Here is a 22,403-nt window from a genome sequence, read left to right on the forward strand (position 1 = left end):
GAGATCCAGAAGAGGTAAAATTCAGACAGCAGTCTCAGTTCAACTCCAGTTGATGAAGTACTGCTCATTGGGCAGCTAGGTGACCCAGTGGAGAGAGAGCGCTGGGTGTGGAGTGAGGAAGACTCCTCTTCCTAAGTTCCATCTGGCCCCAGACATTTATAGCTGGGTGACTCTGGGTAAGTCACTTAATCTTGTTTGCCTTAGTTTCCTCATCTGGAAAATGAGCTGGAAAAGGAAATGGTAAGCCACTCCAGTATCTCTGCCAAGAAGACCCCCAACGGGGTCACAAAGAGTCGGACACAACTGAAAATGACTAAACAACAACAACATTGCTCAACAGCCCTGCCACCCTGCCACTGGAATTGGACTGAGACGGCTTTCAGTGAGCTTACAGAAGAAAAGTCTCCACCTTTTATCCAATCATAGCTAACAGTTATTTCATCCACCTATGCAATATTGTCTCCTTCTCCTCCTACCACCAGGAGAGTAGATAGCAATTTGTTCTAGGACTGTTTTTATCTGAACTCCATCAAAAAAAGATAAGAAGAATGAGAGAATGGTAATAAAGTCTGGGCATGGGGAAGTAGACAGTAATGCATCTAGAAGGCATCCAATCAAAAACTCCCACAACAGGTGTCATTATGACCCCAGGAATCTTTAGAAAGATGAATACTGCTCTCATCACAAGGCAGGATGAAAATCAATAGATGTTCTCAGGGCATATGACAAACAGATGTTTTAAATGTTGGGAATACTTTTGGAACAAAGAGACCTCACTACACAATTATAATGGTAAAGGATGACAACAGGCATATGCCACCACTGGATTTGTTTGATAGAACTAAAGATGGCTTATCTTTGTAAGGAACCAATAACGCAGACAAATTCAGGCCTGGAACCAAAAGGCACTACGTGGAAGACATCCACAGGAACTTAAGCAGCAAGGTGTAGATGAAGAGGTATTGAGGCAGGTGGCTGAATCATGTACAGTTGTTTATAGAAATGGAGGAGTTTGTCCTGGCGATTCAAGATCAGTCTTTGCCACTAGGCATTATGGAAAAAGTTCCCCTTAGGGAGCTAGATTTGTTGATCCATCAGATTAAACAGTGAAATGGTAGAAAATGGGTGGTCGAAACTATGCGAGTGCTTTAGAATGCAAAAATCTAATATCTGCTGATACCTCAGGAAATAGCGGTTTTTCAGTCATGTCTGACTCTGTAACCCCACTTTGGGATTTTCTTGTCAAAGATACTGGACGAGTCTGCCATTTTCTTCTCCAGCTCATTTGCCAGATGAGGAAACTGAGACAAAGTGACTTGCCCAGGGTCACACAGCTAGTAAGTGTCTAAGGCCAGATTGGAACTCAGGTCTTCCTAACTCCAGGCTCAGTGCTCTATCCACCGTGCCACCTAGCCATCCCAACTGATACCTAGCTGATACTGAGACATTATTAGATGACTAGAATTATACCCCACAAGTTCATTACCTTAGTAAGATAATGAAAAATGAACAGACAACAAATCCCTATACTATAAACACGACCCCCAAAATATCCTTGAGAATTCAGCTAATAAAGTGTACTAGCATAGGAGAATCATTATAATCAGATGTACTGCCTGGATTATAGACAACATTTTTAATAAATGTTACCTTACCAAATATTCATAATGTCTAATTTACATGAAATGAGAAGCTTTAAAAATTTCAAAATACAGGAAGCAGAAGAAATTAATATTATGTGAGAACAGAATAAACTTCATTAGCTCTGTCATCCTGTAGGCTACTAGAGTTGGGACAAAAATGCTTCCAGAGATTTGACAAAAATACTCTTATTTAATTACAGTAGGTAGATTTTTTTATCTACCTGCACAACAGTCTGAAGTATGTTAAATATAAAAGAATAATATCAGAATAATGATGTACTTGGACTGTTTCTATCTGAATGCCATCAAAAGATAGGAGAAAATTGTTAAAATAATAATAGCTGACATGACAGGGCAGCTAGGCGGCACCATAGGTCACAGAGCACTGGGCTGGGAATCAGGAAGACTCATCTTTCTGAGTTCAAATCCAGGCTTAGACACTAGCTGTGTGACCCTGGGCAAGTCACTTAACCCTGTTTGCCTCAGTTTCCTCATTTTTAAAATGAGTTGGAGAAGGAAATGGCAAACCCCTCCAGTATCTTTGACCAAATGGGGTCATGAAGAGTCAGACAAAACTGGAAAACGACTGAACTGAACTGAACTGATGCTATCTATGCTTTGCGTATAGTATCTTATTTGATTCTCACCACAGTCCTTTAAAAGTAGGTATTCCAAGTATTATTGCTCTTACGTTAAAAAGGAGGAAACTGAGGCTCAGAGAAATTAAGTGACTTGCCCATGGTCATATAGCTAGTAAGTGTCAGAGGCATGATTTGAATTCATCTCTTCCTGATTCTATTACATATTACATACTCCATTAAACATTGCATATTTGCTTTTCAGCAACATGTGTATATATTTTTATATATGCATATACATATGTATATAGTGTAATATACCACTGTGATATATTTTGTGACAATTCTATAAGATTTTTGGAAAGATATAATAATGAAATAACCTTTTTCAACAACCATATCATTAATATCAGAGAAAGCATAAAACAGGGAGACACATTCTTGCCAAAGGTGTTCACCACAATCCTGGAAGAGATCAAATTTAGTGTCCAAGTTCCCTAGAAATGGAAAAGTCCTCCTGATGCTTCTATTTATGGCTAATATTATGCTGACTGCCCCCGGAACATTGTGGAGCCTCCTAAATGATGTTCATAAAGAGAGTTCATTCAGCCTAACTATCCTTACTGGAAAAAGCCAGATATATGAAAAATGCCTGGTATCAAAGCTAAGATGATATCCAGTTGGATGGATACACTAGAGAATTCATCTAGCAATACAGATGTCTTGGATAGATGCTATAACTGGACTATGAGTTGGGTTTAGAACTGGACAGGAGCTTAAGAATGGACTGGATGGTCTTTGTGAAATTGCAAGGTTCTTTGAATGACCCCACGATTCTCCCTGAAATGAAGGCCCATCTTTTTAATACCAATTTTCTGTTATATGCCTCACAGTCATGGGATACTGCAGTCTTGGAAATGAGGATCACCCAAAGGGCAGTCACCTGGTGGGCATGAGCAGGCTGAAACACAATAAGCAAGGAACTACAAAGGAGCAGTATAATAAGATAACAAAGGCTGTCATCAGAGAAACCGTGATGAATGGATGAAAAATAAAGAATCAGGACTGGTCACATGGTGAGAGTTAACTGGTGCGTAGTCTGAGATTTCCATGGATATATCTGCAATGTCAAGAAATAGCAAGGAGGGCCCCCAGAATATAGATTTTATCAGAGAATTTGAAAAAAATCATTCGTTATTCTTGTTTAACATAAATGGAAAACTAATGAATGAGTGCAGTTCCCTGTATGTAACAGACATTTTCACCAGTAGTATATGTGTTAAAGGGCTATTTACTATGGTCTGACAGTCCCATGTGTGACATGGATCACCATCCCACATACAATGAGCAGTTGTTGCTGCTGTGGTTTGCCCTTCGTTTTCAAAGAAGACCAGTGACATCATGGAGTGACGTCTGACTCCTGCGTAAATTGGGTTTAAATGAGGCAGAGCTGCACAAAGTCATCAGCCTCACTTTCTCACTGAGTCATTGAAGTCCAGACAGCCGCCTTCCTGGCTGTTGGGACAAATCGTTCTCATCTGCCCATCCACAGGCCGAAGTCTTCATATGCTTGGAGTAGATACCCTGCTAACTCACCGATGGGTTGGAGGCCCATTGGTTACCTAAACTACTGGTTTAGCCCATGTGCCGACATGGTTTTACTGGAGTGGCTGCTGCACATGCAGCCACAGGAGAGAGCCGAGTGCCAGGGAGACACCAAAGGTGGATGGGCAGCCCTGAAAAGGCCTTGGCAAGTCCTGACATCAGAGGTGCTAGCCCTGTTCAACCGGTGAGAAAAGTACAATGTCTAAGACATGGGAAGTGATCGTTTCCTCTTCCTTGATCAGATCACATACAGAATCACTTCTGGATATCCCATTTTAAAAGGCTATTGATAAGTTAGAAAATATCCAAAAGAAGGTGTCCAGAAAGGTAGGTCCCCATCCATACACCTTTTAAAATTCATCCCAGAATCTTCATGACAATGGTCTCATTTGTATATAGATTCACACTGCCCCCTTGTGACCATATATGGGAACTGCACCTCCATCGCAGACCTGGCATCCTTGGGGAGATTCTGTCTCCCTATTCCCCAAAACCCGAAACTCCACTCCTATTCAGGCCCAGAAAACATGGAAGGAGAGAGAACATGGAAGGAGACACACAGTTGGGAAGCCCAGCCATTGCACAGTAGCCTCATACCCAGAGGTGGACAATTCAGCTTTGAGCAGGGGTGTGGCAGGCTGACTATTCATGATCTCCCTAGCCCACAGCCCAGTGGGAGGGAGGCAGCAGCCTTTCCATAGGCCACATCAGTGCTGCTGATGGTGGGACTGCCTTCATGGCTGCTCCCCCACCTAGGACCTGAGGATGGGACATGTGAGCTAAGGACACCTAGGACCAGATCTCCACCCTGCCACCTTCCCACGTGAATTCTGAAAACTGAGGTGGCTTAAGTGGTGCAAGTGACAAAGCATTAGACCTGGAGACAGGAAGATTAGAGTTCAAATTCAGCCTCAGGCATTTATTAGCTGACCCTGGGTAAGTCACATAACCTGAGATTCCTCAGCTGGGGATTATAATAGTACCTACCTCCCAGAGTTATTGCAAGGATCAAATGAAATAACATTTGTAGAGTGTTTAACACAGTGCCTAGTGCATTTTGTTTTTCAGTTGTACCTGACTGTGACCCATTTAGGTTTTTCTAAGGAAAAGATGCTGGAGTGGTCTGCCTTTTCCTCCTCCAGCTCATTATCCGCATGAAGAAACTGAGGCAAATAGGGTTAAGTAACTTGCCCAGGGTCACACAGCTAGTAAGTATCTGAGGCCAGATTTGAACTCAGGAAGATGATCTACGCCTAGGATTCTATTCACTTCACCATCTAGCTGCCCAACCTGGTTATAGTAGGTACTTAATAAATGCTTGTTTCCTTCCTTTCTATCCCTCTCAGTTCATTATTTGCCATCACTCTTGAAGCCCAGTAAGGGTTCAATTAGCTTCACCCAGAGCAATTATCTGTTCCATGTTCGCAGACTTCTAAATTAATGTCATTGGCTGGGAGGAACTGAGCCACAAAGTGTGACCAGCTTAGCTCAGAAGGATTTTGTATCCATTTTGACTCTTGTCTATATAAGGATAGGAGTGAATTCAATCAGTTACCCCACATAAAATAACTATCAAGATGCTCTATGTTCTGAAACCTTTATCGGGTGAGAGCACAGCTATCTACTCAATCAACCAAAGGCACTACACCAGACATGAAAAATCCCTAGTCAATTTTGGTGGAACCTAACTCTCCCAGACTTTGGATGAAATGAGTTAACCCAACACAAGGGTTGTACTGTGATTGGGTGAAGGTAAATCCTGCCCCAAAGTGCTCAGATGAAGTTTGGAATCCAGCATACTAGTGCTAAACCAGACTAGTAATGGAAGCAGTTCTAGTCAGAGAGAAAATCACTAGGGCAGGGAGGTGAGAAATACTGTCTCCTTCCTCTTCTTTTCTTCACCTTCCCCATCCCCACCAGAGGATGTTCTGGTGACCTTTGGAAGGATGCAAGTTTTTAGGCCTCCCAACAGGATCTCCAGGGCAGCAGAGGCTGACAGCTTCAGCTGCCTTGGGATCTCCAGGAACAACCTAGAGAAAGGCAACTTTAGGGCTCTGCTAACAGCCCAGAAGAATTATACCATGCACAAAGGAAACCTCATGAGGACTCCATGAAAGAGAGAAGGGCTTCCTAAATCTAGAAGCTCTGAGATTATCCCACTGCCCTATTGTAATGTTAATGGGATATAAGATCTTCCCTGCCCATTAATAAGCCTCACATGGAACTCATTAAGAGAAGCTTGCTTAGGAGAGGCTTGCTTTTAGGAAGGCTTTCACACCTTTTGATAATTTCTAATTAGGCACTGAGTCACCAGGGTTGTGATGCCTTCTGGCTTTGAGAAGTATATATATATATATATATATATATATGTGTGTGTGTGTGTGTGTGTGTGTGTGTGTGTGTGTGTATGTGTGTGTGTGTGTGTATATATATATGTGTGTGTATATATATATACATATATATGTGTGTGTGTATGTGTGTGTATGCATATATACACATACACATATATTTATATATATACATAGTATGTGTATATATGTGTATACATGTGTGTGTGCATGTGTGTATGCATATATACACACACATATATACATATATGTATGTGTAAATATGTGTGCGTGTGTGTGTGTGTGTGTGTGTGTGTCTGTGTCTGTGTGTCTGTGTGTATACTTTGAGTTGGTATTTTGCTTTGGGGGGCTCACTTATGAGAAGGACCTTGTGATTCCCTGGTTGAGACTCTGAGTAGCCATATGTTCAGACCCCTCAACTGCCTAGATGTAAAAGCTCTCTTGATCCACTGGTGTATGTATAGTGTATAGCAATATTGCTTTGATTCAGGCAGTCAGGGCCCTGTCTGTTGGTCTTTATTTCTCTACTTGTATTTTCTCTGAAGTTAGGGTGCTGACTTTTCCCCTGAACTAGTGAATGTAATTAAAGAAGATTGCTGACCCCTTAAACAGCTATCTTTCCTAGTAAAGCAGATCTAAGAACCTGTGCTAGCAGCCATCCTGGGTATGCTAGGGTGCTTGCTGCTACACCTATGTAAGTAATCTCGACTTTCTCTGGATTCTATGTGTACTGATAGGAGAGCATGATCTAGACTTTTTTTGGGGGGGGTGTTTTGTAATAACTGTTTTTACTATGCCAACAAGGTAAAATATACATTTCTTTTTTGGGGGTGGGGCAGGAAGCTTATTTTATTTATTTATTTTTTTGGTGCTTAGCAATTAAAAAAAAGGTACATAGTAAGTATTCAGCAAATGTTTATTGAAGAAGGGACATTAATGATGATCTAGCCAAACTTATTTTACTTTAAAGATGAATAACTTGAGGCCTAGAGAGGTTTAACTGACTTTCACAAAGTCATATTGTTTTTTTTTAAATTTAATTTATTTAATATATTTAGTTTTCAGCATTGATTTTTACAAGAGTTTGAATTATGAATTTCCCTCTCATTTCTACCCTCTCCCCATTCCAAGATGGCGTATATTCTGGTTGCCCTGTTCCCCAGTCAGCCCTCCCTTCTGTCACCCCACTCCCCTCCCATCCCCCTTTTCCTTCCTTTCTTGTAGGGCAAGATAAATTTCTACATCCCATTGCCCGTGTATCTTATTTCCTAGTTGCATGCAAAAACTTTTTTTTGTTATTTTTGAACATCTGTTTTTAAAAACTTTGAGTTCCAAATTCTCTCCCCTCTTCCCTTCCCACCCACCCTCCCTAAGAAGTCAAGCAATTCAACATAGGCCACATGCATATCATTATGTAAAACCCTTCCACAATACTCATGTTGTGAAAGACTAACTATATTTTGCTCCTTTCTAACCTATCCCCCTTTATTGAATTTTCTCCCTTGACCACAGCTGTCCCTTTTCAAAAGTGTTTGTTTTTGATTACCTCCTCCCCCTATCTGCCCTCCCTTCTATCATCCCCCCTTTTTTATCTTCTTCCTCCTCCTTTCCTGTGCGGTAAGATACCCAATTGAGTGTGTATGGTATTCCCTCCTCAGGTCAAATCCAATGAGAACAAGATTCACTCATTCCCCCTCACCTGCCTTCTCTTCCCTTCCTATAGAACTGCTTTTTCTTGCCACTTTTATGGGAGATAATTTACCCCATTCTATCTCTCCCTTTCTCCCTCTCTCAATATATTCCTCTCTCATCCCTTAATTTGATTTTATTTTTTTTTAGATATCATCCCTTCATATTCAACTCGCCCTGTGCCCTCTGTCTATATACATACATATATATACACACATATGCATATATATACATATATATACACATACACATATACATACACACACACACATATATATACACATACACATATATATATGTATATATGCGTATTCCCTTCAGCTACCCTAATACTGAGGTCTCATGAATCATATACATCATCTTTCCATGTAGGAATGTCAACAAAACAGTTCACCTTTAGTAAGTCCCTTGCGATTTCTTTTTCTTGTTCTTTTTCTTGATTACCTTTTCATGCTTCTCTTGAATCTTGTGTTTGAAAGTCAAATTTTCTCTTCAGCTCTGGTCTTTTCACTGAGAAAGCTTGAAAGTCCTCTATTTTATTGAAATCCATATTTTGCCTTGGAGCATGATACTCAGTTTTTCTGGGTAAGTGATTCTTGGTTTTAATCCTAGCTCCATTGACCTCCAGAATATCGTATTCCAAGCCCTTCAGTCTCTTAATGTAGAAGCTGCTGGATCTTGTGTTATCCTGATTGTGTTTCCACAATACTCAAATTGTTTCTTTCTGGCTGCTTGCAGTATTTTCTCCTTGATCTGGGAGCTCTGGAATTTGGCAACAATATTCCTAGGAGTTTTCTTTTTGGGATCTATTTGAGGAGGTGATCGGTGGATTCTTTCAATTTCTATTTTACCCTCTGGCTCTAGAGTATCAGGACAGTTCTCCTTGATAATTTCTTGAAAGATGATATCTAGGCTCTTTTTTTTATCATGGCCTTCAGGTAGTCCAATAATTTTAAAATTCTCTCTCCTGGATCTATTTTCCAGGTCAGTGGTTTTTCCAATGAGATATTTCACATTGTCTTCCACTTTTTCATTCCTTTGCTTCTGTTTTATAATATCTTGATTTTTCATAAAGTCACTAGCTTCCACTTGCTCCAATCTAATTTTTAAGGTAGTATTTTCTTCAGTGGTCTTTTGGACCTCCTTTTCCATTTGGCTAATTCTGCCTTTCAAGGCATTCTCCTCCTCATTGGCCGTCTGGAACTCTTTTGCCATTTGAGTTAGTCTATTTTTTAAGGTGTTGTTTTCTTCAGTATTTTTTTCTGTATTTTTTGGGTCTCCTTTAGCAAGTCATTGACTTGTTTTTCATGGTTTTCTTGCATCCTTCTCATTTCTCTTCCCAATTTTTCCTCTACTTCTCTAACTTGCTTTTCCAAATCCTTTTTGAACTCTTCCATGGCCTGAGACCAGTTCATGTTTTTCTTGGAGGCTTTTGATGTAGGCTCTTTGACTTTGTTGACTTCTTCTGGCTGTATGTTTTGGTCTTCTTTGTCACCAAAGAAAGATTCCAAAGTCTGAGACTGAATCTGAGTGTGTTTTCACTGCCTGGCCATGTTCCCAGCCAACTTACTTGACCCTTGAGTTTTTCGTTGGGGTATGACTGCTTGTAGAGTAAAGAGTACTTTGTTCCAAGCTTGAGGGGATGCGCTGTTATTTTCAGAGCTATTACAGCCAGCTCTGCCACACCAGCACTCCTTCTTCCCCAAGAACCCGCAACCTGGACTGGACTCAGATCTTCAGCAGGCTCTGCACTCCTGCTCTGATCTGCCACTTAATTCCTCCCACCAGGTGGGCCTGGGGCCAGAAGCAACTGCAGCTGTAGTTCTGTAGCTACACTGCCTCGGCTGCCCCCAGGGCAGTGGCTGAACTGCAAACTTGTTTCACTCTGTCCCTGAAGCTTTTCCCACTAACCTTCTCTGTTGTCTTTGGTGTTTGTGGGTTGAGAAGCCTGGTAACTGCTTCAGCTCACTGATTCAGGGCGCTAGGGCACGCTCTGCCTGGCTCCAGGTCTGGTTGGTCCTGCCGCTGCCCACACTGGGCTCTGCTCTGCTCCACTCTGCTCCCAGCTCTGTGTGCAATAGACCTTACCCAGGGACCATCCAGGCTGTCCTGGGCTGGAGCCCTGCATCCCTCTGCTATTTCGTGGGTTCTGCAGTTCTTCTCTGTTGTCTTTGGTGTTTGTGGGTTGAGAAGTCTGGCAACAGCCACAGCTCACTGATTCAGGGTGCTAGGGCCTGCTCCAACTGGCTCCTGGTCGGTCCCCGTGGCCCACACTGGCCTCTGCTCCCCTTCTGCTCCCAGCTCCGTGCACGATAGACCTCACCCAGCAATCATCCAGGCTGTGCTGGGCTCAGCGATCATCCAGGCTGTCCTGGGCTGCAGCACTGCTTCCCTCTGCTATTTTGTGGGTTCTGCAGTTCTAGAATTTGTTCAGAGACATTTTTTGTAGGTTTTTGGAGGGACTTGGCAGGGAGCTCACGCAATTCCCTGCTTTCCAGCTGCCATCTTGGCTCCCTAAAATATACATTTCTAAAAACTATTTAACTCCAAAATAATAAGCAGGAAATTCCCAAGGAAGAAGTTAGCAATCACCATCTGAAAATGTTCCCAAATCACTAGTACTTAGAGAAGTGCAAATTAGAGCAACTCTGAGGCTCTACCTCACACCCATCACATTAATAATAATAACAATGATGATGATGAAAGCTTGCATTTACATAGCAGCAACTGTGTGCCAGGCACTTTACAATTATTATCTCATTTGATCCTCAAAACAACCCTCGGAGGTAGATGCTAGGTTACAAGGCTAAGTGACTTGCGCAGGGTCACACAGCTAGTAAGTGCCTGAGGCTGTTTTTGAGCTCAGGTCTTCCTGATTCCAGGCCCATCAATCTATCTATTGTGCCCCTAGCTGCCTCAAATTGACAGAAGACAAAAAGGGAAAATTACAAATGTTGGAAGGTCTGTGAAACCAGGCACTTTAATGCACTGTTGGTGGAGCCTTGAATTGATCCAGCAACTATTATTGAAAACAATATGAAACTGTGCTCCAAAAGTTACTAAACCTTGCACACCTTTCAACTGACTGATAACCCAACGAGATCAAGGAGAAAGGGAAAGAACCCATATGTACGAAAGTGTAGCAGCTTTTTTCATGGTGGCAAAGGACTGGAAACTAAAGGATTATCCCTCAACCGCAGATGCAATGGAATACTATTGTGCTATAAGAAATGAAAAAAGATGTTTTCAGAGAAACCCGGGAAGACTTGTATGAACTGATGCAAAGCAAAGTGAGTAGAACTAGGAAGATAATTTATACAATAACTGCAGCAGGTGTAAAGAGCAACAACCTTGAAAGACTTAAGAACTCTGATCAATATGATGGCCAACTGTGACTCCAGAGGACCAATGGTGAACACGCTACCTACCTCCCCACAACACATGGCCTCAGGGAGCATATTGAAAAACATATTTTTGGACATGACAAATACGGGAATCTATTTTGCTTGAATGCATATGTAAGTGTTTTTCTCCCTAATGGTGGTGGGAGGTGGGGTGGGAAATGGGGGGAAAATAAAATAGATTTTTGTTAAGTAAAAAAAAAATTAAAAATAAAGCTAATTAACTCCATCTAGCTAGTTGATATCAACTGACAATCAGTGGGGAAGAGTACACTGGTTGGGACTTGTGAGCAATAGTATTAGAAAGATATCCCTCCCCTCTCCCCCAAAAAGAAAGACATTCCAGTCCTTCAGAGTTACCCATAGGACCTTGAGGAGAAAAATAGCCAGCCTCTGGGAACTCAACCTGTCAGTGCAACTAGAAGTTGAGAGAAAGAGCCTGGACTATGCTGCTCATATGTGTACATGTTGTGTGCCCCAATCAAATGTAAGTTCAGGGCAAAGACAGTTTCACTTTTATTTTTGTATCCCCAGGTCCTAGTATAGTGCCTGGCATACAGTAGGCACTTAAGAAATACTTACTGAATTATGCCACTATGTGTTACAGGTAGAACTTAAACCCAGGTCTTCCTGACTCCAAGGAATGCTGTCTTTCCTCAATAATAAAACTTTCAAGGCCTTCTTGGAGGCATATTTATCAATATTGAAAAGAAAAACCCAACCCAACACCCAAAATCTCTAGGGTGGATCTTCTATGAAGGATATGAGCAAGAGCAGCACAGCTTGGGCAGACCTGATTGGATTGGGATCTGCATTGTTGGCAGGAATATTGTCATTGATGAGATCCCAGATTTTAAGAAAACAAAATATGCTTTTAATGAGGCCTGACCTATGAAATATTCCGAAAAATGAGACACCCATGTCTATAGACACTATCTCCTCCCCTAACTACATCTTCATTCTCTGCAGTTTGACAATCACTCCGTCACTCTATTGCAACTGCTGTTTTCATGTTGTCCTAACCAAATCTAGTGGCCTTTCCTTTTTTCTTTTCTTTTTAAAAACATTTTTAGTGATGTTTTTTGTTTATACGTTGCCTAAATATTTCCCTGTATCCTTTCCCTTCTCCACTCCCAGAGAGCCATTCCTCAGAACTAAGAATTTTTTAAAATAGAAAAAAAACCCTTAGAAAAACTGATTAATACATAACAAAAATATTATATGCAACGTTGTACACCCACGGATCAAACCCCTACTCCCTATCACCACTAAAAGGAAGGGGTGAAAGGGCATCTTCTTATATCTTTTGGGGGGGTTAAACTTAGTCTTTTAAAATAAGTTTTTATTGATGTTATTTGTTTTTTATATCACCATGATTATCCCCCCGCTTACCACTCCCTCCCAGAGAGTTATCCCATGTAACAAATAATATTGGAGAAAAAGAGGACAAAGAAAGAAATCAGCATGACTGATCAGTACATCAAGAAAGTCTGAAGATTTGTGCAATGTCCCACACTCGGGAACTCCCAGCTCTGGAAAGAGGAGTGGGGTGGGGTGGGGGTATATTCTCTTCTCTCCTCTTTCACTCATGCTTGTTTGTACTTTTGCAATATTCTCTTTTGGTTTTGTTTTGTTCTTTTGCATCTGTTCTTCCTATTTCTACTGTTGTAACCATTGTGTACATAGTTTTCTTGGCTCTGCTCACTTCACTCTGCACCAGCTCATAGACATCTGTCTTCCCATGCTTCTTCATGTCCATTATGTCGGTCGTTTCTTATGGAACAATAACATTCCATGACATTCGTGGGCCGTAATTTGTTTAGCCATTTCCCACTCAGATGAGCATCTGTTTTGTTTCCAGTTTTTTGCTACCAGAAAAGGTGCTGCTATAAATGTTTCCAAGCATATGGAACCTTCCTTTTTTGTCAATAATGCTTTCTTGGGGAATGTGTCTAGCTGCAGAAACTCTGGGTGAAGGAGGAGGGACATTTTAGTCACTTTATTTGCATAATTGCAAATTGCTTTCCAGAATAGTTGTATTAATTCCCATCTTTATCAACAATCATTATTAGTGTGCCTGTCTTAATTCCCCTCTTTTGTCTCTTTGACAATTTGCTGGGTGTGAGGTAAAAATCAGCGTTGTTTTGATTTGCATTGTAACGATTTATTTTTAATATCACATTAGTCAATCAACAAACATTTATTAAGTACCCACCATATGCCAAGCACTGTGCATTGTTATAAGCACCAGTATACCCAATAAAGCATACTTTCAAACCATTTACATTTAAATAAATTAATTTCAATGCAGAAAATGTCATGACAACTTTCTTCTTCCTCCTTCTGTTTCTCCATCAGGTGATTTTGACTGTTCAGGGTCTTTCCATTCTTCACAATTGGTGATCCTAATTGCAATGTGCCTTTAATTATATTTACCTATTACCTACCCATTACTCTACCTTAAGATTTGGGGGCAATTACAAAGAATGCTGCTACAAAAAGTTTGGAAAAGATAACTTCCCTGTCCCTCCTCCATAACATTTTCAGTGTATACTGCCAACAATGCAATTATTGGGTGACAAGTAATTTTTATTGTGTATTGCCATATTGATCTCCAAAAAGATTCCACTAGTTTGCAATTCCACCAACAATGAATGAGTCTACCAGTTTTTCTACAACTTTGCTATTGAGTTTTTTTGCTCTTAATTATTTTTGCCAACTAGAAGTACAGTGGCACCTCATGTTAGTTTCAATTTGCAATTCTTTATTAGTGAGGTTGAGTATTTTTTCCAAGGGATGATAAACAATTTATTTCCTCTTCCATAAATCATCTTTTCATATCTTTTGGTCATTTATCAGTGAGTTGCCTTTGTAACTTTAACATTTGCATACATATTTTTAATAGCATCTACCTCCAAAGGTTGTTATGAAGACCAAAGGAGATAATATTTGTAAAGTATTTAGCGCGACCTTCCTGAGTTCAAATCTGGTCTCAAACACTCACTAGCTGTGTGACTCTGGGCAAGTCACTTGACCCACTTTACCTTAGTTTCCTCATCTGTAAAATATGCTGAGAAGAAAATGGCAAACCACTGCAGTATCTTTGCCAAGAAAACCCCAAATGGGGTCACCAAGAGTTGGACACAACTGAAAGGACTAAGCAATAACAACTGGTACATAGTAAACCCTTAATAAATGCTCATTCCCTTCCCTCTTTTAGATGCTGAGTTTCTATCTTTCATATTTGCCACAGAATTTTTTTCCTCTTCAAGTATCTTTTTCTTAGTGTGACCCAGGCTTGTCTGGGAATGCCCAGGCCTCTTAACATGGAGACTCCCTGACAGGCCTTGGGACCTTGTAGAAAGAGGCCCCTACTACATGTGTGGGCAAGCCTCCTTTGATCGGCTGTGTAACCAGAACTGGCCAAATCTCTCAAACCGGCAAGACCAAGATGGTCACTTTCTTTTGTTTCTGTTCTGTGTTTTTTTGTCCTTCTTGGTCTCAGGTGCTGGCAACAATCCCCACTGTACCCAGGAGTTTGAGCCAGAGCAACAACATGCCCAGGCCTATTTATTTCTCTGAATGGGGGTAAAAGAGGGAACAGGGGAAGGAAGTCCTTCCCTTCTCAGCAGTTCAGTTCATGGTACCTGTGCTGGGAGTGAACTGTCCTTTGGAGACAGAAGGAAAGGAGCAAAGAGACCAAAAGAGAGTGATGTCTCCGTGTTGCCAGTTTTAAAGACTCAGCCTGTTCTGGTTACCCAGCCCATCAAAGGAGGCTACACCTACTCCCATGATCAGAGTCCCCCATGTTAGGACTCTAGGAGTCAGAGGAGACTTTAGAAGTCATCTGGTCCAACCCCTTCATTTTACATATGAGGAAACTGAGATGCAGAGAGGGTTAGTGACTTAGCATCTTAATCCTTGTCAGTGTGGTGGAATGGGTAGAGCATTGGACTGGAAGCCAGGAAGAACTGGGTTCAAGTTCTGTCTTAGACATTCCTTAGTTGTGTGACCCTGGGTGAGTTACTTTGCTATCCCCAGTTTGCTCAGTCTAACTCAGTGATCCCTAATTTCCTTCCAGCTCCAAATCTATGATCTTATAAATAAATGTTCAAATAGGACTTAAAAAGAATAAAGCTGAAAGAGAAAGAAAAATAGAGGAGCTGGGACCTAGCCCTGGCATTGAGAGGATGGATACATTCATGCCAACACTGGGTTGAGCAATGGGAACATCTAGATGAGCAAGACGGGTAGGAAGGTAAGTGGAAGAACCATTTAGTTGGAGCAACAGCATAAGCTAAAGATGGTGGTACAAAAGCAGGGGAGACCACTCAAAAAGACTTCATAGCAACGACTCCATAGGCAGCTAGGTGGTGCAGTGGAAAGAGCATGGGGCATGGAGGTAGGAAGAAGTGAGTTCAAATCCAGCCTCAGACACTCACCAGCTGTGTATGACCCTGGGCAAGTCCCATAACCCTGTTTGCCTCAGTTTCCTCATCTGTAAAATGAGCTGGAGAAGGAAATGACAAACCACTGCAGTATCTTTGCTAAGAAAACCCCAAATGGGGTCACCAAGAATGGGACACAACTGAACAACCAACAACCAGATCGATGACTTTATGAGATGACCTATAACACTTCTTGCCAACATTCAAGAACGTGGCCCAGAAACATAGCACCAAGGATGGTGATTACGAGGTGTCATTTATGCCTTTTCCTGTTACTAGATTGTAAGCTCCTTGAGAACAAGGGCCTTATCCTTTTTTCCTCGTGTTTTTAAAAAATATTTATATATTTTTAACATTCTTTTCTTTTTAAATTCTGAGTTCCAAATTCTCTCCTTCTTCACGTACCCTTCCCTCCTTCCCAAACCACTAAAAAGGCAAGCAATATGAGATCAGTTATACATGTGAAATCATACAAAGCATATTTCCATATTAGACAAGGTCGTTATCTCCCACCTTTTTGTCCCTGGAGAGTACTGAGTACAGGACTAGCACAGGGTAGGAACCATAGTGAATAAATACACCTGGGCCTCAGAACTGGCTCCATCCACTTGTCTCATTTCAGGCCCTGTACGTTACTAACTTCTAGAGGCTTTGAGCCTTCATTGTAATACCTGTACATTAGGGAGATTGGAATTTTCTGACATTAAAAATGTTTTTTTTTTAAAAAAAGGGACCCACTCTCAAACACCTGCCTGTGGGTCCCAGCTCCAGTGATAGTCTAACAGTTATACCCATGTTATTTCAATCAATTGATCAACATTTATTAAGCACCTGCTATGGACCAGGCACTGTACTAGGTATTGGAGATAAAGAGAAAAAAAAAATGAAAAAAAAATCTTTGTCTTCAAGGTGCATACATTCTATTGAAGGAGATAAGTGCATAAATAAACAGAAAATACAAAACAAATACAAATAAATTGGCTCTTCAAAGTGGTCATGCCCACTGATAGTGGGTGTCCCATGGGGTTCTATGTTGGATTCCCTCTTGTTTTATCTTTTTATAGTATTTCACTTGGTGATCACATTAATTCCCATGGCCGTAGTCATCAGCTCCATGAAGACGATTCTCAGATTGATCTGTCCAGCCGTGATGTATCTCCCAACGTCCAGTCTCCAATCTCCAGCTGCCTATAGGACATCTTGAACTGAATGTCCTGTAGACATCTTAAACTCAACATGTCCCAAACTGGATTCATCTTTCCCTCCAAACCCTCCCTGCCTCCTGTCTTCCCTCTTACTGTAGAGGACAATGCCATCCTTCTAGTCCCCTAGAGGTCAGCCTTGACTCTGAACAGCCACCTCCTGAGGGAGGCTGAAGACTCTGTGCAGCTCGGCCTCAGATCCAATCCATACACAAGTCAAGATGTCACCACGCTGTCACTGGCCCTCTTCTAGAATGAAGGACGGACAACAATTTTTCACACGTTTCCCCCACCTCCCCATCTCCAACCTGTTGCCAAGTTCTATCGATTATTTTTCATATGTGTGCCCTTGTCTCCTCTGATGCTGCCCCTAGTCTAGTGCAGGCCCCTCATCACTTCACATCTGGATGATGCAATCGCCTTCTGGGGGGCTGCCTGTCACAGTTATCTCCCCTCTCCAGTCAATCCTCCATATTGTCAGATTAGTTTTACTATGAAGCACAAGCCTGACTACACACATGTGCATGTACACACACACACTCACATGTACACACACACACACTCACTCAATAAACTTCAGTGGCTCACTATTACCTGTAGGATCAAATATAGCATCCTCTCTTTGAATTTTAAAGCCCTTTATAACCTGACCCCTTCTTACCTTTCTAATAATCTTCTTACACCTTAATTCCCTCCATTACTCTTAGAGCCAGTGACACTGGCATCTTACACAAGATACTCCATCTCCTGACTCCAGGAATTTTCAATGGCTGTCCCCATGCCTCCCCATCACCACCTCTATCTCCTGTTCTTCCTGGCTTCCTTCAAGTTTCAGTTAAAATTCCACCTTCCGTAAGAAGCCTTCCCTGATCTCCCTTATCTCTCTGAGATGACCTCCAATTTTCCCTGTATACATCTTGTATGTACTTAAATGCTTGTATGTCTGAGACACTGTCTTTCCTGATTAGACTGGGAGCTCCTTGAGGGCAGGGGACCATTTTGCCTTTCTTTGTATTCCTAGTGCTTAACGCAGTGTCTGGAACATAGTAAGGATGTAATAAATGGTTGTTGACTTGTTGGGGGTGGGTGTGGGGAGGGCACTAGAAGCTGAAGGGATTAGGAAAGGCTTCATGTAGAAGGTACCACTTGGGCAAAGTTTGAAGGAAACAAGGGATTCTAAGAAGGGGAGGTGAGGGTGACATACATTCCAAGAATGGAGGGCACAGCCTGGGCAAAGGCAAGGAGGAGGGAGATAAAGTATATAAAGTGTGAGGAGCAACAAGAAGGCCTGTCTGGCTGGATCATAAAGTCTCAGAGTTGGAAAGGACCTCAGAGACTATCTACTCTGACTCATAGTTAAACAGGAATCTCTTCTCTAATGTCTATGACCAGTGGTCACATAATACCTACTTGAAGACATCCAGTTAGGGAACTCACTACCTCTTGAGTCAGCCCATTTCAATTTTGGATAGCTCTAATTATTAGGAAGTTTCAACCAGCTTGGTGGCACAGTGCATGGAGCTCTGTGATCTGGAGTCAGGATAGACCTAAGTTCAAATCCAGCCTCAGACACTTACTAGCTGTGTGATCCTGGGCAAGTCACCTAGCTTCTGTTTGCCTTAGTTTCCCCAGTTATGAAATGGGGATCATCATAGCATCTACTTTCCAGGATTGTCAAAGGGATCAAATGTGACATTAATTGTACAGTGCTTAGCACAGTGCCTGGCACATAGTAGACACTTAATGACTTGTTCCCTTTCCCAATTGGCCCCATTATTACTCAAGGTACTCACTAAAGACAGTGAACAAGGGAACTTACATTGTCCCGAGGAAGGTCTGGCCCCGCAGCTCCTCTCTCAGAGAAACAGGTTTGGCCCTTCTGCTGGCACAGGCTCCATCTGTCTTGGAGGTCCTCAGACTGTTTGGGGAACTTGAGTAAGCTTCTGCGTTGCCTAGGTGACCAGGCAGCGAAGCATCGCTGGTAAATTGCATGTCGTCAATTACCGTCTTGCTGTGCTTGAGGAATTCCTACCGATTCTAAAGCTTTACTCTGTATGATGGACAGGTCGATTTCATTTATAATTGATTAAGAATGAATTTTTTAAAACTGTATTGATGCCTTTTGTTTTTATGCCACAGTTCTTTTAATATTCCCCCTCCCAGAATAAGCCTTCCTGTAGAGAAAAAAGAAAGAAAAACAGTTCTGCAGAAGCAACCAATACAGTGACTTTTGTCTAATAACATATACACCATCCTATACCTGTAGTCTCCCACCTATCCTATCTTGTTTGTGGTCAGTTATATATAAATTAGGAGCAGCTAGGTGGCACAGTGGATAGAATGCTAGGCCTGGAGTCAGAAAGACTCATCTTCGTGTGTTCAAATCTGGCCCCAGACACTTACTATCTGTGTGACCCTGGACAAGTCACTTAACTCCCTTTGCCTCAGTTTCCTCATCTAATAAATTTAGCTGGAGAAGAAAATGGCAAACCTGTTCAGTATCTTTGCCAAGAAAACCCCAAATGGAGTCACAAAGAATTAGACAGTTCTGAAAACCAGCAACAATATAAAAATTTGGCCCTGAACCTCTACTATAAGAATAGCATGGTATAATCTATCCACTTTAAGAGCTGGCCTCAGCCTGAGGAAGAAGACTTGGCTTCAAGTCCTTGGCCTCTGACACATACAGGCTATGAGACCCTGTGTGACCTCTCTGTGTTCTAGCCAACTGTCTACAATTATAAGTTGCAGAGAAGGTACCAATCAGTTCCTGGTCTCTTGCCTATCTAGTTAATAATCATTTATACAAAAACAAAGGTCCTCAAGCCTTTTACTTAGGCCTTGTTACAATATTGTCTCTATTGGAAAATCATATTTGGATCGTAAACTTAGAGCAGGAAGGTGGAAGGACAACTGGGCCATCTACTGTCACCTTCTCATTTTACAGATGAAGAAACTGAGTCCAAGAGAAGGCAAATGACTGCCTAAGGTCACACAGCTCATAGGCAGCAGAATCAGAATTGGAACCCAGGTCCTCTGAGTCCAAACCCAGTCCTGTGTGTGTTGTACTTTGTTACCAATCCATGATTCTATTTCTCATCTTTCTTTCATTGCCAGAATAGTTCCCAATCCCGTTGCTCAGGAGAGGTAATGTCTGTAATAGATACAACACTCTGCACATGGCACAGACATCAGGAAAGTGAGGATGGCAGAATTTGGGAAGGAGAGCTGTGGGACTTGGTCTCAAGCCCCGAGCTCAAGATCAGATTGATCGTGGGGTGCATTCACAACTATCTTGGCTCCAGAAGGTCTGAGTGTGGCAGGTGTGAGACATCTGGAAAAGGTCATCTGTAGTATTAGAAAGTCAGAGGCCTGGGGAGCCTGGGGCCAATTGGGAGCAAAGACTGGAAAGTATGAGGTTAGAGAGGTGGGGAGCTAGCGGGCTGACCTATCACCACAGGCAGGGCTTGGAAGGGACGGCTGTGTCCTTGACACCTGGCACTTGGCCTAGGAAGGGAGAGACAACTTGATACCCTCTCTCGTCCTGGGCCCTCAGACCAGGTCTGTAGGAGGAGGGGAGAGCGGGAGTATGAGGTCAGGGCACAGGATCCCAGTAGCCTAGGAGGGGAGGGGAGGGGAGGGGAGAAAAAAAATGTTCTCAGGGAAAGAGGAAGACCATAAAGATTGACCTTCTTCTTTCTGACTCAAAATCCAGGGCTTCAGGCGATAGGTAAAGGTCTGGGCGGCTAGTTTATGCAGTGGATAGAGTGCTGGGCTTAGAGTCAGGAAGACTCCTCTTCCTGAGTTCAAATCTGGCCTCAGACACTTTCTAGCAGTGTGACCCTGGGCAAGTCACTTAACCCTGTTCACCTCAGTTTCCTCATCTGTAAAATGAGCTGGAGAAGGAAATGGCGAATCATTCCAGTATCTTTGCCAAGAAAACCCCTAGTGGGGTCATGAAGAGCTGGACACGACTGAAGAGTAACTGAACAGCAACAGAGGTGTGGGAGGAGAAACAAGTCCAAGTGCATTGAGAAGCAGGCCTAGTAAGAAGGAAGAACCCTGGTGGGGTGAGAAGCACATTAGACTGTGGTCAGAAGGCTTTGCCTGACCATGTGGCCATCAGTAAGCTACTTCCTCTCTGCCATCAGCTTCCTTGGTAACACTTCTACTCTCAATTTCCCTGTCTGTAAAATAGAAAGTCTGCAAGGGGGCCGGTCTCTTCCTTCTTTCCTCTTTCACTTGTCACACTCTTCGGTATAGTATAATTATCTGTGTACCCATCTTATCTCCTGCACTAGACTGTAAACTCCATGAGCATGAGACCCATGTCTTCTTGACCATAGGCAAATTATTTAACCTCTCTGGGCCTCAGTTTCCTCATCTGTAAAATGGAAATAATACCCATAGTACTCGTCTGACAGGATTGTTGTATGGCTCAAATCGGACTCTATACTTATATATGTGTATGCATGCATGTGTGTGTATATATAGAGAGACAGACAGAGACAGAGAGAAACAGAAAGAGAGACAAGAGAAAAAGACAGACAGCAGAGAGTGTATGTGCTAACCTTAGAGAGCTAGAAAAATATTTTATTATTATAGCAGGTGTTTCTGCATCAAGTTTCAGGGCACAAAGGCAGCTCTCAGGATTCCCTTCAGGGAGACAGAAATATAGCTGGCTAGATGATGGATGGGTGGATAGATGGATGGATGTATGGATGGGTGGATGGACAGACAGATGGACAGATGGACAGACAGATGGACAGATAGACAGACAGATGGACAGATAGACAGACAGACAGATAGATGATGGATGGGTGGATAGATGGATGAATGGATGTATGGATGGGAGGATGGACAGACAGATGGACAGATAGACAGACAGATAGATGATGGATGGGGTACATGGATGGATGTATGGATGGGTGGATGGACAGACAGATGGACAGATAGACAGACAGATAGATGATGGATGGGTGGATAGATGGATGAATGGATGTATGGATGGGTGGATGGACAGATGGATGGACAGACAGATGGACAGATGGATGGATAGACAGACAGATAGATAGATAGATAGATAGATAGATAGATAGATAGATAGATAGATTGATAGATGTATCCTAGGCACTGGGGTTACAAATATAAGTGAGCAAGATAGTCTTTACCCTCAAGAAGCTTATATTCTAGTGGAAGAAGATGACAAATAAGCTCCTGGAAAGTGGGAGTGGGAAGTGAGGAGAAGAAAGGGTAACAATGGGAACAATGAAGCAGGCAAGGGGACAGGAGTGAACTGAAGCATGGCCGCGGTCCCGGGGAGGGAGTCACCCCTGAGGAGGGGAGGGCTCCAGGGTGGAAGTTTCTAGGAGCATCAATGCAGCAGCCAAAGTGAAACTGGTTGGTGAGATCCTGGGGAGTGGCAGGAGCTGTATTCAGGTATGCAGAGCCTAAGGTTCCTGATTTTCCTCTCTGCTCTTGAAAGACTT

General features: G+C 42.3%; 1 protein-coding gene across 1 annotated transcript in view; it reads left to right on the forward strand.

The window, feature by feature from the left end:
- The first annotated feature begins 3,873 nt into the window (after window positions 1-3,873).
- GAREM2 (GRB2 associated regulator of MAPK1 subtype 2) overlaps window positions 3,874-22,403 on the forward strand; it is a 25,596-nt gene continuing 7,066 nt past the window's right edge. Inside the window, exons 1-2 of the mRNA XM_036749914.1 lie at window positions 3,874-4,010; window positions 16,777-16,859. Of these exons, the coding sequence (XP_036605809.1) occupies window positions 3,874-4,010; window positions 16,777-16,859 (220 nt within the window). The remainder of the gene's footprint in view (window positions 4,011-16,776; window positions 16,860-22,403) is intronic.

The sequence above is a fragment of the Trichosurus vulpecula genome, chromosome 3 (assembly GCF_011100635.1).
Source record: "Trichosurus vulpecula isolate mTriVul1 chromosome 3, mTriVul1.pri, whole genome shotgun sequence".
In the NCBI taxonomy this organism is placed as follows: Eukaryota; Metazoa; Chordata; class Mammalia; order Diprotodontia; family Phalangeridae; genus Trichosurus; species Trichosurus vulpecula.